The sequence below is a fragment of the Lipotes vexillifer genome, unplaced genomic scaffold (assembly GCF_000442215.2).
Source record: "Lipotes vexillifer unplaced genomic scaffold, Lipotes_vexillifer_v1.1 scaffold641, whole genome shotgun sequence".
NCBI classification, from domain to species: Eukaryota; Metazoa; Chordata; class Mammalia; order Artiodactyla; family Lipotidae; genus Lipotes; species Lipotes vexillifer.
In genome coordinates, this window is record NW_006780658.1 from 465,432 (window position 1) to 481,454 (window position 16,023).

General features: G+C 44.7%; 1 protein-coding gene across 1 annotated transcript in view; it reads right to left on the reverse strand.

The window, feature by feature from the left end:
- RARRES1 (retinoic acid receptor responder 1) overlaps positions 1-16,023 on the reverse strand; it is a 41,853-nt gene that overhangs the window by 4,682 nt on the left and 21,148 nt on the right. Inside the window, exons 2-4 of the mRNA XM_007454118.1 lie at positions 10,145-10,207; positions 7,530-7,713; positions 3,863-3,999 (exon numbers count right to left, since the gene is read on the reverse strand). Coding sequence (XP_007454180.1) covers positions 3,863-3,999; positions 7,530-7,713; positions 10,145-10,207 — 384 coding nt within the window. The remainder of the gene's footprint in view (positions 1-3,862; positions 4,000-7,529; positions 7,714-10,144; positions 10,208-16,023) is intronic.

Here is a 16,023-nt window from a genome sequence, read left to right on the forward strand (position 1 = left end):
TTCTTAGCAGAATAAGGTAGATACGATGGTTTCTGTAATGTACTGTCGGCTGATGGAGGCCTCTAGTTAGGGTGAAGACTTGGGCTGGCTGCCAGTGATGTGCTGCTGGTTAGATAGTTTGGGATGCTGACAGTATCTGGTACTGATAAGATTTGGAACAATGCTGGAAAAGTAAAACAGTTTTGCTTTTCTCAGTTCACATTAAAGAAGGGCTAAAAGGGTGTCAGGAAAGTCCTTATCCGTTTTGTTTTCTAGCCATCAGATATCTCCCCTGCCCTCGGCTTAGTCCTCATGGTTTGGGAATGACATCTGTTCTTCAGTCCTAAGGCAATAACTGCCAGTAAGATGGGTCTTATATTTGTATTTTAGCTATTTCTTAGCCCACTCTTCTCTCAGGCTGTGTTCATTTGGGGCTATGAAGTTTATAAGGCTGCACTGCCTTACACAATCGGATTAAAAGGCGAGTTTATCCCTGAGTGGAGAGATAGTAATTCCCACCCAGTAAGCTTTTGGAAAAAACTATAATCCCTATAGATTCCTGAACTACCCTGGGCCACGGGCACCTCCAGTCACTCCCTGCTTCTCTGTCTTTGCTTTGTCAGCCCTACTGTCCTGCTTCTAGTGTCCAGGGACAGTCCCTAGACTTTCTGATCGTAGTGACTTTTAGAAATTGTTGCTTGTTTTGCTTGTTGTTATGTGGCTTATTTTTCTGAAAGAGTACAAGAATCTTTAGTAGCCACCAAATAGCAGAATTTGAAAATCTATGTGATTATGTGCATGCTTTTATTTAAGAGCACTCTAATCTTGGAAGCTAAGCAGGGTTGGTCCTGGTTAGTAACTTGGATGGGAGGCCGCCTGGGAATACTGGATGCTGTAGGCTTTAAAAAAAAAAACTGTAATCTGAAATGCATATCAACCTTAATCCAAATTTCCCAATTGCTTCAGTATTTTAGCTTTATGTTAGTTTCGAGGGCTTCATTCAATAAGCTTGTTGACCCTCATTTCATAGCCCTAAGAGAAGAAGTGATTTGCCTTAGGTGACCCAACCAAGTCAGCTGCATCTTCAATTACTATTTATCTAAAACACAGACACCACAGGGTGAAAAAATCTAAAAGTCCTGTTCCCCCTGCATTTTTGTTTTCTTAGCTCTACAATTACATTTGTCCCCACTTTCCCACTTGCAGGGATATTAATGGACAGATGATGGACATCAAAGAAAGACTGGCTAGGATGAGCGAGAAACGGGGCTGCTGTTTTCAAACCATAGTACGTCCTGGTGTTTACTTAGGTGACGTGTCATTTATACATGCAGAAGAATGGAAAACAATGCCATTAAAAGATCCTAATTTTTTCTCGTGTCCCTGTTGCTCTATTCCTATTGAGTTTTCCTCTGACATTCATTAAAATTAGTTCTATTATCTTGATGCCATTTTCTACACTAAACAAAAAATTTCCCGACTTCTCAGTTAAAGGAAAAGCCTTCTGTTGAGGACATGATTGTCTTGGTAGACAAAAGAAACTTTTTACCTGCAGCCAAAGAATCTGTGCTGTGCCCTAACTCCTGGTGTAACAGCAGTCAATTACACAGCCATTTCTATCAAAGCCACTCCATAGGGGAAAGAAACGTTCATTTCGATAAGGAATGAAACTACATTTCAAACAGCTGTCTGCTTTACAAGTGGCCTCTGAAAAGTACACCAAGCTATTACCGGCATGAATAATGCTGACTGGACGCCAGGCAGCTCCTTGTACTCGAAAGATACTCACTGCTCTCCATCCATGGTGAATGTACTGCTTCAGCCACCCGTGAAGAAAACGATTTTTAGAAATTTGTACTTACGGTTGGCTCAGCCTGCCTCTGAGTAGTTGATACTGTTTACTCTGGAAATGCCGCCCCCCTCATGTGCCTGACAAAACCCCCACTCAGCCACCTCCTTGTCCGCACCCAACCAGTTGAGTGACTGGCCCTTCTCTAAATTCGTGACCGCAGACCTTTGGAGGCCTGCAGTGCTGCGTGATGCTCGAATCCACGCGCTCCCACCCCCTCTCACCTCCTGTTCCGTCCTCACGCTCAGCTGGTGACTTTGCCTCATTTTTCACTGAGAAGACAGAAGCAGTCAGGATAGAACTTCCACAGGCCGCCACGTGATACCCACCCTCCTACCAGCATCTGTGCCACACTTGAAAGCCTTCCTCCAGGTGAACTCTGTGCCCTTGTCCACAGTCATCCCCTGGATCGATCATATCCTCTCTTTATCTCCTCAAAGATGTTAACTCCAACAAGTCTTCCTTCTCTTCCCTACAAGTCCTACTTTGCCCCTCTCTACTGGATTTTTCTCATCAACATATAAATATGCCGTTAAATTGCCCAATGGAAAAATACAACGGAAAACCCTCCTTCAACCCTGTGCTTACGCATCCTCCAGCTCTAGCCCCTCCCTCCCTTTTACTCCCCTTTACAGCTAAATTCCTTGAAAGACATGGAGTGTCCACTTCCTCTCCCATTCTTTCCTGAACCTATTCTAATCAGGACTTTGCCCACACTGTGCCAGTGAGACAGCTCTTGATAAGCTCTCCATCTACTTCCAGCTTGCCTAAATCTAATGGCAATTCTCAGTCCTCATCTTTCTTGACTTTCCAGCAGCATTTGATAGTCAATTCTCATCCTTGAAACACTTTTTTTTTCTCATATCTAAACCCTCTAAAGTTGAAAGTGTTCCAGGACTCAATCCCTACATAACCTTTCTCTGTTTACACTCAATTCTCTCATCTCATCCACTCTTGAGGCTTTAAAAACCATCTATGTGGTGATGACTCCAGCCTAGACATCTCCCCTGAACTTCAGACTCTTATGTCCAGATGACGATACAAATTCTCTACTTGGTTATGGAATTTAGAATGCTCCAACTCAAGCTAATTTCCACCCAAATCTGTTCCTCTGTAGTCTTCCCCAGTCTGTAAATGAAAACTCTATCCTTCCAGTTACTCAGGCCAAAATCATAAGAATCATCCTTGACTTTTCTCATTCTTGGATATATCCATATCTAACCCATCAACAAATACTGTTGGTCTACCTTCAAAATGCAAACACTTCTCACCACATCCACTGCTGCCACCCTGGTCCGAGCTACCACCAGGCCTTGCCTAGGATACTGCAGTACATTACTGCTCTCCTTGCTTCTACCCTTGTTTGTCTATGGTCTGTTCTCAACACAGCAGCCAGAATGATCCTGTTGTAAGTCAGATCGTGTCACTTCTCTGCTAAAAACCCTGTAGTGAGTAAAGAGAGGGTCCTTCTAATGGCCTTCCATGAACTGACCCCCTCCATCTGATCTCATCTCCCGGCACGCTCCCCTTGCTCAATCTCTTGCAGCCATACCAGCCTCACTGCTGTTTCTCCAACCCATCAGCCACAATGCTGCCTCCGTCCCCTCTGTCTGAAATGCCTTCCCTTCTGGAGGCGTGGCTCACTCTTCACTTCCCTTAGGCCTCTGCTCCAGTGTCACCTCTGCTTAAATTAGAGGGTCCTTGCTTTAGACTAAAGTTTAATTCTGTCAATACCCTGCATTCCCTTTTCCCTACTTTATTTTTCTCCATAGCACCTACCACATATTTGTTTATCGCTTCACTGTCTTTCTTCTCTCGCTAGAATTAGTCTCAGTAAGGGCAGCTACACTGAGTTTTTTGTTTAGTGCTATATCCTCAGTCCCCACAACCATACCTGGCATTCAGATATTTATTGAGTTAATGAAATGCAATTAAAACTCTTGCCACAGAACTAGAAGTTCACATTAATTTAGTCTAAGAACATTGCATTGGTTGTATCTCTTGTGGTACAAGTTAATTGTCAGTTTTTCTTACCCACTGATTCACACTGCTGAGCTGTGCCATGTAGTAGTGTAAAAACTGTGTTGTCTTTTCCCACATCACGTAAGAGCTGCCCAGAAAAGCTAAATCCCAGATGGGTCTCAGAGAGGGATCAATATGTCCATGACTATCTGAGGGCACAAAAAAAAAGTACATTCATATTAAGACGTTCTCAGGACAAAATATTACAAGTTTCAGTAGTGAAGTGTTACTCGTATCTCTTTCTGCATTGTATGGAATCTTACATGCTTCACCTTGCCCTGCTAAGTAAAGCTACTATAAAAGAGTTTAAGGACTATTTGCTGTACAATATAAATGCAAACTAAGAGCTATCATGATACTCAAAGTTAATCTAAAACCTTTAATCTAAAATCTTTTAATTAGATGGAAACATCTATCAGTTATCTTCTCCACATTACCTTCTGGTTTGGGTCTACAGTCAAAATGTGCTGGTCTTTGACAATCTAGCAAACGTCTTTGTCCTTCTCTGATCCTTGGCGTTAAAGCTAATCTGTGTATTGGCAGCATCTGCCACTTTTGACCACACGAAGAAATCAAGTGGGTATTTCCTGTGGCATTGTTTTTGGAACTGCAATCTTTTTAATTCAGCAAACATTTATAAAAAGTCTACTTAATATCAGATACTAGGTAGGGATACAATGACTAATACATTACCTCTTATGACGTTTAGGGACTCAAATTTTAGCAAGTAATTTATGAGCTATTCATGGACCATCATTTATGCAGTTTGAAAGAGATAGTGTATATTAAAGCCCAATAATAGTATAAGATGTGAGGAGTACGAACAGCTTATTAGGAAATGAATCCTTCTTAGTAAAATAATCTTTCGCATAAATTCTGCTCTGTATTGGTAGAACTAGACTTGGCTGGTTTATAGTGGTAGTCAATTCAAAAGGCTTTCATTGATTGCTTGGTGCTGTGAGAGATGCAAAGAGAGGCCCTACCCTCCACTTGACAGTGTGGAAATGCAGCTAACACCTTCCTTAAGAAAAGGGAGGATCAGAGAGCTGAGGGGACACAGGGAAGGGGGAGGTTCCTTTGGGCTGAAGAGGCTGGGGACAGCTTCACAGAAAAGAGATTTGAGCTGAGCCTTGAATTCCTGTCTTGCGTGTGGAAGCGAGAGGGTGACAGACTTCCTTCGTCTTACACTGCCACTAGGAGTTTAACTTGTGAGATCAAAACGAATTACCATAGAAGAAAAATTAGTTATACAAAATACTGTGAATAATGAGGACAACTGAAAGTTATAAATGCCAGTAGCACTGCTACAGAGTCACTTAGGACTTTGGTTATTCCCAGATCCCCAGTCTTTTCTTTTGTATGTCATATACTTGGGCTCATCTATAGGAAGTTTATGAATTCATTAGAAGAGGAGAAATTTTTACTCTTCATAAAAACCAGACAACTAATTTTTTTAGGGGAAAAACAGTGCAGAGCAAGGATATCCTAAAATGGATTAGATCTTCTCACTTAGCAGTTGTAGAGAAAACTGCTCAACAGTCAAATACCCTGGATTGATTAAATACTGAATGGGATCTGCTGAGATCTGAACTGGCTGCTCCAACATAGGTTTTGATTCAACTTATCTAAAACCAAACCTTTTCAGTTTAAGTAGATAATTTTAGATATACAGGCTATAAGCACCATTAAACATCTCTGCTGAATTTAAAGTGCCAAGAGAACTTGTAGATTTTGTTGATTAAAACGTGCCCTATACTAAGCAAAAACTTTTTCAAAGCTTCATAGCAGCCACATTAAGTTAGACTGTTATAGAATAATCCTTGTGGGCATATAGGACTTAACTGAACATGATCCAGTTAACCTGCATTATTAAAAATTGTCCAAAATCTAGAGATCCTGTGGCAAAAGGACTGAGACCCTTTCAAAGAAAGGGTCCAATACGATTTCTAAAATTTGTGTTTTAAGAAGAATATATAAAACCCTATTTCCCCAACTAATGCTAATGAGGGGACCAATCCCTAAATAACCGTAGATTTTAAGTATTAGTCATTGGCCCATTTATTTCAGGCAGTTAAATATAAATAAATGCTACTACAATGTAAGATTCTGAATTTTCTTCATAATTCTTTGGAACAGGATTTAATCCAAGTTGTCAGAGAACTATAATGCGAATGAGCCACGCTTCTGAATTTGAGAAACGCAAGGTGCAGTATATCCCATCTCCGGGTTTTTAGTCTCAGTAATGGATGGGACACAGATGCAGCCAGAAATGGAGACCACAGGTCCTCCACGCGGACGTGGGTCTGTCACAGTCTCCGGGCAAATGAGTGAGCTGAGAGAGAGACAGTGGGACAGGGAGCGCTGTGGTGGTCAGATGTCAAGCTTAATACCCCAGTGCAAGTCCAGAGATGACTTCTGTGGTTTTGGAGATTGGATTTGCCGTTACGCGCCGAGTGTCAGCTGCTGTCCACATACCCTGCTGAGTGCCAGCGCAAATGGGCTCTGCTTCACTTCAGCTGAGTCACTTCAGAGGTGGGGCTCATTTCTTATAAGAGACGGCACCACTGCCCATTAGCTCTGGATCTAAAATGAGATCAGCTTGACTCCACTGCAGCCTCCCAGCAAAGCCCCGAGACAGCTCACCCAGCCCTGGTGCAGAAGGCCATGATGCACACAACAGAGGCCCTGGATGGGGTCCCATCACCTAAAGTTTCCATAGCCACCACCAGAAACCTCTAGAATGTTTCTCCTCAGCTTCTGGACTCAACCCTGAAAACTGCACCCCTACGTGTGGGTCCTGTTGCAAAGACCTCCACCTCTTCTCCCTGGAGTCTGGCTCTTGCCCTGCCCTGGGTCTGGGACGAGAAGTGGGCAGATTAAAGGGGCACAGATAGTTTTCAATGGAGTCACTATATTGTACTTGAGGGGGAAAACAGGAAAAGGATACTTCTGAATTTTGTTCAGATAATCAGGTGTACCACATTCTGTAGGTGAATTAAATTGCCATTTGGGGGATACATTTTTAGATGATCATTTTTTTTAAATAGATCTTTATTGGAGTATAACTGCTTCACAATACTGTGTTAGTTTCTGTTGTACAACAAAGTGAATCAGCCATATGCATACATATATCCCCATATCCCCTCCCTCTTGAGTCTCCCTCCCACCCTCCCTATCCCACCCCTCTAGGTGGTCACAAAGCACCGAGCTGATCTCCCTGTGCTATGCGGCTGCTTCCCACTAGCTATCTATTTTACGTTTGGTAGTGTATATATGTCCATGCCACTCTCTCACTTCGTCCCAGCTTACCCTTCCCCCTCCCCGTGTCCTCAAGTCCATTCTCTAGTAGGTCTGTGTCTTTATTCCTGTCCTGCCCTTAGGTTCTTCATAACCATTTTTTTTTTTTAGATTCCATATATATGTGTTAGCATACAATATTTATTTTTCTCTTTCTGACTTACTTCACTCTGTATGACAGACTCTAGGTCCATCCACCTCACTACAAATAACTCAATTTCGTTTCTTTTTATGGCTGAGTAATATTCCATTGTATATATGTGCCACATCTTTATCTATTCATGTGTCGATGGACATTTAGGTTGCTTCCATGATAATTCTTGTTAAGATGTAGTAATGACATGCATTCCTGAATATAGAAATTCCAGATATTGGTTCATACCAGGTATGCTGACAACATCCAAGAGGTTTTTAAGTTGCTTCATGTACTTGTAGAGCAGATAATCTTCTTCTTGTCTTGCCTTCTTCTCAATGAGCCGAGTACACGTTATATTAGTGGCTGGTCTGGGTTTCTCGTTCCTGAAAAACACTCGAGCAGAACATTTCCCCAGACGTTCCTTACCTTTCTGAAATAAAGATTTTGGAATTAGAATCGTTTCTTATCACTCCCCACTCACTCCAATGAAAAACACACACAAGATTGGGGAGTTCCTTGTACATGGCAGGTATGCACTGGCATCCATATGTAGTATTCTTTGCTTTGTAGAAAATGATTTTTGTGCTCACAGCCAAACACAACAATCTTCAGTCTTTGCTGTCATTTAAAAAAACTTCTGCTTTCTGATGGTGCCCTTATGAAAGAATGCTGGGCCTCTGCCAAAGAAATACCACTGACATCTGTGAGTGCTACTCGGCTCAAACCTCTAGCTAGAGTGGAGGTATTTTCCTCTCTACCGTGGACCAACCAACATAATGCTTACTTGGCCCTCAAGCTGGCCAACTTGAACCAAAAGGAAGCCGATTCCCATCAACACAAATGGCGTTGTGTCTTCATGCTGCCTGATGAATTCAGTCCTCTTATTCCAATTTTACAGTTTAAGACTGAAGTTTAAAGAGGAACCTACTCCATGTCTCACAGCTAGTAAGTGGTAAGCCAGGACCTGAGCTGTGTCTGTGTGATGCCAGGGCCCCAGCTCTGTGAGAACGCCATCTCTCTACTCCAAGGTCTAATCTAGAAGAAGTGGAGGGACAGATCACCCAAATGGGACTGATTCAACTACCTGAGTGACAGAGGGAAGTCTGCTTGCACTCATTTTTAAAGGTAGACACACTGAGTGTTGTGGGATCTCCCTCACTCACTTTCCAATCCAGAGACACATGGAGCTGGGTAGCTGGATGCTTTAAGTAGACATCAAGGGTACAACTCATTTCTGGGAGGGTGCTTCTCCACTCTTTTAGGTCACTGATTCCTTAACCCGACAATAAAAGCCAGGGAACCGCTTCCCAGAAAAATGCACATTCACTCATACCGTCCACTGGGCCTAGAATCTGAGGAAGTTCATGGCGGCACTCAAAACCCATCCATGGGCCGCTAGTTAAGAACTCCTGTTACAACATGGTTGGTTGAGCAACTGAGTTCTTTTCACGTTTACAGTCACTTAAACTGAGTGGAGCCTCAGTTAAAACAACCAAAAAGAAAAAGCCCACAATGAAACAAACCATACTTAAAATTGGATCTGCTAAATAAGCCCCCTCCTTGAACTAATGCAAAAAACTGAAATAGGCGTTCCAGTGGGCAACGTCTTCTCCCGTAGTGCTGGTTTACAGGAGAGCAAATTTAAGTGGTACATTAAAATTCTAATTACCGGTGCAATACAGGAAAGCGGTGAAGGGAGTGATGGGGAAGAGGCTTATGAAAGGCAGAAGACGGGGCTGGTATGTGGATTCTTTTGATGTCAAAACCGTTTCCAGGGAAGAGAAAAAGCAATAGGTATTGCCCCCTTTTGTTTTTCTTTCCCTTTCCCCCCAAACAGCTCCACAGAATCAAAACAGTTGCTAGGAGATGAAAGGACTCTCCCTACCTCCCGAAAGGAAGCATTTCAATTAGCTAGCCCTTCAGAGAAGCACAGTTGGTCAAAGTAATCTAGTAATTGTTTTCCTTTTAGCTTTAACACTTCCGTTTGCAACACAGAAACCAAAAGCACCTTCCTTATGCTTTAAGAAAACGTTAATTCTTAGGTTAATTAGCAAAGTTGGCATAGTGTTTTCTTGTCAGAACTTGTTTGTGAATACTGGTAAGCTTTCTTCCAGAAGCATCAGCCGGAGGGGTTATGCCTTCTCCGAAGCTCCGCCTTCCTGAGACACCGTAATGCCCATGCTGCCTGCTCATCCCCCGCTCTGACTCCGCGCCACACAAAGGGTTTGGGCTGGTCCCTCCACCCCGGTTCCGGGTGCTGCCTCCCAGCCTGGCCCAGCCCCGGGAAATCCATCTGGCTCTAATTTCTGTATGAGTCCTCTGTTTCCTCTCTTCTTGAGAAGGGGGAGGTGGTGGGGAAAGGAAACTTGGCGACCGTGGCCCGCTGGGTCAGAAGGAGAGGCTGAAGATGCCTGCGGCGCACGTGGGCTGCTCTGAGTTGCGGAATGCCTCTCTCTGTGCACGGAAGCTCCTGGAGGCAGCCTCGTGCTATGCCGGCCCGCTAACGAGAAATGCCACCAGCTGACAGGAGGCGAACAGGTTGGCATTTGAGAGTGAGTCATTCTGGGGATTCGGAGGTGCTAAGGAGGGGCACCGGGTCCAAAGGGGGTGTGAAACGCCCTCCCGGCGGCTGAGGAAGGAGGGGACGACGGCTGTGTGGACGCGGTAACAGGAACCCTGTGTGAGACCATGAAGTGGTCCTGCCTAGCGCTGTCTTCAATTCTTGAGAACAAATAGAAAACAAAGCAGGAAAGAAAAAAAAAAGGCAAACCTCCAGGTCACTACATATTAAGATTCTCACTTAAAAAAAAAAAATTAATACAAGTTGTTAATAGGACACTTCACAAACCATGGCAGCTTACCTCTGGGTTGTACAGCTCCGTGGTAAACACCAGGTCAACTTTATATTCCTTCTTCTGATTAATCTGAAACACAGAAGTAGAACTTTAGCCTCGTGGAAGCTCTGTCAACACCTTCATATCCAAGAACCGCTCGCTCTCTGAGAATAACATGACATGCAAATGGTAGCTCTAGCATTCGTACCTGAATAAAATCGGTGATTTTTTACAAAGAGAAAAGATCCCAATTTTGGGGCTGATCGTGACACTCTGCTGGCTGATTTGACAGCTACTCACAAGGAGGGAGGCTGAGAGGGGGAAACGGTGGTCCTGAAGCTACAAGTTGGCTTTGTGGAAGCAGCTAGATGAGAAACAGACATGAGCACACAGGGCTGAGAGGCGGGGTCCTTCCTTCCTTCCCCAGCCGTGGAGTGCCCCTCCACGCCCTGTGCGGGGCGCTGGGCCCCATCAGCACCCCCTCTCCTGCCACTCACAGCTGAACACGGGATCCAGCGACAAAGGTACACCCAGTAATAAATAATGGGTTTTCAGATGGTGAAGAGAGAGTGGTGGGGCAGAGTGGCTACTTTTCTTAAGGTGGTCAAGGAAGGCACCTAGAGGGAGGAGGAGACCTCAGCTGAGGCCGAAGGGACAGTATGGAAGCAGCCACACCCAGACCTGGGGTAGGCGGGGGGCACCCACACGTGAAGCCGGAGGTGGGCTCTGTGAAGGGCCCGAGTCGGGTGGGGTGAGTTAGCCACACAGAGGAAGTCCTCAGATGTTATGGTCTCCCCTTTCTTTGCAGCTTTCACAGGCTGGCACACTTCTAAACTTGGGGAGTGCATGTTTAACCTTTTTAAACCTTTGAGCTGACTCCAATGCATAGTTTTAGAGTATATATACCCATATCATTGAAGCATATTAGACTGTTTAGAAGAACTTTATGTTATTGGCCAACATTTTTTTTTTTTTTAAAACACCACAGTGACCATTCAGTAAAAGGAGTGTTTTCTAGAGAAGAAAGGAAACTTCCTGGAGCTGAAGTTATTTCACATAGTGTTGGTTAAGTTAGACTCTGGAAACAATTTCCCTTGAGTCAAGAAGACAACAACCAAACAGGGTTAACTTATTTTAAGTAGACCGGATATCATCTATTTTAAGTAGACCAGATATCATCTATTCCCATCACAGATGTTTTAAAAATTCTGGGAACCCAGAGAATGGAGGCCGAGGATTCTGTGGCAATTATTTATGTAAAGAATATTTAAACGTGGATATATGGATATTGCTGGGAGACGGGGCGGGGGGCACCCAGAGCACATGTACGAGAGCAGTTTGCTTAGGGCTCATTTTCAATCTTGAAACAAGCCCTGGTGTAAGCTGAAACATTGATTTCAATTACAAATTCATACAAATTATAGAATTCATACAGACAAGTCTGTCTTCTCATTCACTTTTTGCCACCTATTATGCCAGGCAGCAGAGATATACAAGGAAACAGAACATCCAGTCCAGCTTCACCAGAAACCTACTTCCTGTGTGGAAACAGATACATCAACAGCTACACAGTGCAGCTCATCTATGTGGCCAGAGCTGCACGTGTGCCGGGCACTCAGTTTAGGGGGGGCTTATCTAGAGCAAGGGGCCCAGGCGAAGACGTGGGAATGGGGTGCAGGGGCTGGTGTTCCAGGGAAGGCAGTGAAGCTAGAAAAAAGGCTGTCTGGGGAGGCTGGCGCAAGGTCACAAAAGCCTCTTTTTTTGTAAAAAAGTTTGGGATCAACTTGGAACTTGATCCCAAAGTCTGTGGGAGCCCCAGTTAACATAATGCAGTACCTAGGCTGTTGTGGAGAGTAAGACATGGCACAAATAGAGCTTCGACTGTGCCTGGGTCGGGGTAAAAGTCCAATGTACGCTCGCTCTTTTATCATTATTAAAACCTATTCAAGCCCACAGCTAACATCATTCTCAATGGTGTAAAGCTGAAAGCATTTCCTCTAAGATCAGGAACAAGACAAGGATATCCACTCTCACCACTTTTATTCAACATAGTTTTAGAAGTCCTAGCCATGCAATCAAAGAAGAAAAAGAAAGAAAAGGAATCCAAATTGGAAAAGAAGTAAAACTGTCACTGTTTGCAGATGACATGACACTATACATAGAGAATCCTAAAGATGTCACCAGAAAATTACTAGAGCTCATCAATGAATTCAGTAAAGTTGCAGGATACATGGGAATTCTCTGGCGGTCTGGTGGTTAGCACTCGGCACTTTCACTGAAGAGGGCCTGGGTTCAATCCCTGGCCGGGGAACTAAGATCCCACAAGCTGCACAGCGGCAGCCAAAACATAAAACTACAATGAGGTATCACCTTACACTGGTCAGAATGGCCATCATCAGAAAGTCTACAAACAATAACTGCTGGAGAAGGGGTGGAGAAAAGGGAACCCTCCTACACTGTTGGCGGGAATGTAAATTGGTACAACCACTATGGAAAACAGTATGGAGGTTCCTTAAAAAACTAAAAATAGAACTACCATACGACCCAGCAATCCCACTCCTGGGCATGTACCCTGAGAAAACCATAATTCAAAAAGATGCACGCACCCCAATGTTCATTGAAGCACTATTTACAATAGCCAGGACATGGAAGCAACCTAAAAGTCCATCAAGAGAGGAATGGATAAAGAAGATGTGGTACCTAAAAACAATGGAATATTACTAAGCCATAAAAAAGAATGAAATAATGCCATCTACAGCAACATGGATGGACCTAGAGATTATCTTACTAATGAATTAAGTCAGACAGAGAAGGACAAGTATTATATATCACTTATACATGGACTCTAAAAAGATGATACCAATGAACTTATTTACAAAACAGAAATAGACTCACAGACTTCAGAAACAAACTTATGGTTACCGAAGGGGAAAGGTGGGGAGGAGGGATAAGTTAGGAGTTTGGGATTAACATATACACAGTACTATATATAAAATAGATATCAACAAGGACCTACTGTATAGCACAGGGAACTCTACTCAATATTCTGTAATAACCTATACAGGAAAAGAATCTGAAAAAGAATGGATATATGTATATGTATAACTAACACTTTGCTGTACACCTGCAACTAACACAACATTGTAAATCAACTATACCCCAATATGAAATAAAAATTAAATTAAAAAAAGTAAAATGCAAAAACAAAGAAAACAAAACATATTCACATCAGGGAGGGAAAGAACTGTGCTGGAAAGCAGGGTCTGGCCCAAGGATGCGGCTAGGGAAGGCTGAGATACAGACTCCATCTAGCTTGTTTTTTGGTTTTTTGGTTTTTTGGGTTTTTTTGCGGTATGTGGGCCTCTCACTGTTGTGGCCCCATACATCTGTCTCCAAGTCTCCTAAAGTTCAGTGTCCTCGTTGCCCCACCCGAGTTAGAGGGACACATGGAACACTCACCTGAGCCACGCGGGCACAGCTGAGACTCAAAGGAGGCAACACTTCTGCCAACCGGCAGGTCTAAAGCTTAAATTGCTTGCTGGGCCAGTCCTAGGGCCCTCTGGCCTGCTGCATGCACGACCTAGGAGTCTGCCCTTCCTGTCCACTTAGGGGCCTAAGTGCAGCCTCTTACACAGGAGTCAGGATGCCCCTCAGGCTGCTAGCTGGGGGTGAGTGGGGTGGGTGGTGAGGCCATTCATGAGAAGAGGAGGGGCAGCAGGGTTGGCGCTACATTCTTTGTGCTCAGGGACAAGGAATACGGCCAGGAGGCAGCTGCAAGTCATAAAAATACATTCAGTAGAGGTGGTGGTTGAAGCCATGGAATTGGCTGCAATCCCCCTGGGGAAGGTGTGTACACTGAGAAGAATCTTGAGGACCACCAATCTTCCCATCGGTAATAAACTGGGCACGCTTATTTGCTACCCACAAGGATTCACAAAAATCTGCTTTTTTTTTTTTTTTTTTGCGGTATGCGGGCCTCTCACTGTTGTGGCCTCTCCCATTGCGGAGCACAGGCTCCGGATGCGCAGGCTCAGCGGCCATGGCTCACGGGCCCAGCCGCTCCACGGCATGTGGGATTCTCCCGGACCGGGGCACGAACCCGTGTCCCCTGCATCGGCAGGCGGACTCTCAACCACTGCGCCACCAGGGAAGCCCAAAAATCTGCCCCATTCTTGATATAACTGTGCATATTTTAAATAAAGTACTTAAGATATTATTTGACTCACCATTTTTTTGAAAACACACTGAGGCAAAGTGATGTACCAGTACCTATTCTTTGCAGGGAAAGGAACAAGTGGATTAACCAAACCAAGGCTGTGAGCTGAATGGAGCTGTCTGGTGTTTTTGGCCCCACCGTACAGCGGCTTGTGGGATCTCAGTTCCCCTGACCAGGGATCGAACCCACGCCCCCTGCGGTGGAAGCATGGAGTCAGCCCTAACCACTGGACCACCAGGGAATTTCCCCGAGTTGTCCTTTCGAAGAGTAATTTTTCCTTCCCGATTTGATCGCCTTCTTGTTTTAATTAGGCACTCTTAAAGGCATCTACATTCTGTCCAAAATAAGATTTTTATATTTTTGGTTGTACTTTATCCTTTATCAAGACACAGCCCTTTTTTCTCCCACAAAGGCCTCTCCCGGCTCCCTTCCTCTGAGTCACAAGTTCCCCGGAGGCAGCTTTGCTGGTTCTCCTGAGATAAGGCGGCAGCCTCAGGCCCTGGGCAAAGTAACACCAGCCAGGGCCTCCTTGTCTGGGACAAAGTGTCTCACGCTCCTCGGGACATTTTAGGGCTGTGAGTTCCCTGCGGCTGCCTTTGATTAAACTATCCTGTGATAAAGAGGTCTTTGTAGTTCAACACCTACCCCAGGAGTTTTGAACGTGAGCAGCAGGGCTAGCAGGGCTAGGTGACGACAGGGAACAGACTGTCACAGCAGCCCTCAGGGCAGTCAGGTGACAGGAGAGCTTCAAATAGATGGCTGTAGAGCTGATTATATGATCATGGATGACTTAAGAGCTACGAAAGGATAACTGGAGAAGTGATTTAGTCTGGGGATCAGTGACCTGACATTTGAGCTGAACTCTGAACATTAAGAAGGAATTGACTTTGGGGTGTCAGCGTGAAGGTGGGTGGCTGGCAAACATTCCACATGGAGGGAAGATGGGGCTGATGGCGCTGGGGAGCAAAGGGCAGAAAGACGGGAGCCAGGATCCAGAAGACGCTGGCCCTGGCCGGGTGCTCAGGGACCTTCCCCTGCAGGCTGCAGTAAGAGTTTCTTCCTAAGAGAAAGGGGAAGCCACGAACAGGAAGGAGAGATTTTTAAAGATCCCTCTAGCCCACATATGGAGAACTGGTGGTGCTGGAGTGAGGAGGGGTCCGGAGTGAATGCAGAGACTACAGGAGGCTCGTTGAGGGGGTGGATGAAGCAGGGTGGGGACAGCGGAAATGGAGGGAAGTTTATGGTGGACAGATGTGGATGTGAGTCCTAACTAGCAGGTCAACGTGACCAGTCACATCACTCAAGATCAGAAAGAATCGCTAGAATACATGTTTTGTATTAGGACAACATTATGATTTCCACCATCATTTAAAGGACGCTTGTATTTACAGAAGAACAACAACAACAGACACCCTCTAGGGCCTGTGCTGGGTGTGGTTCTAAGCATATCACATGTTTTACCTGGGCTAACAGAGCTCTGAAGGCCTGCGCACAAGTGAATAATCAGGAGGTGCCAGCTAAAGAAGCAGTGAGGGACCACTGTACAGCTGTTAGATTGGCAATAAATGAGAAAATGCATAGGGCCAACCCATCGGCCGGGTTTGGGGGATTCATGGCTGATAGGGCAACCAATGACTGAAACTGCCTGCCCACTCTGGCCAGGCACCACAGAAACCACTTGCATGAGTTA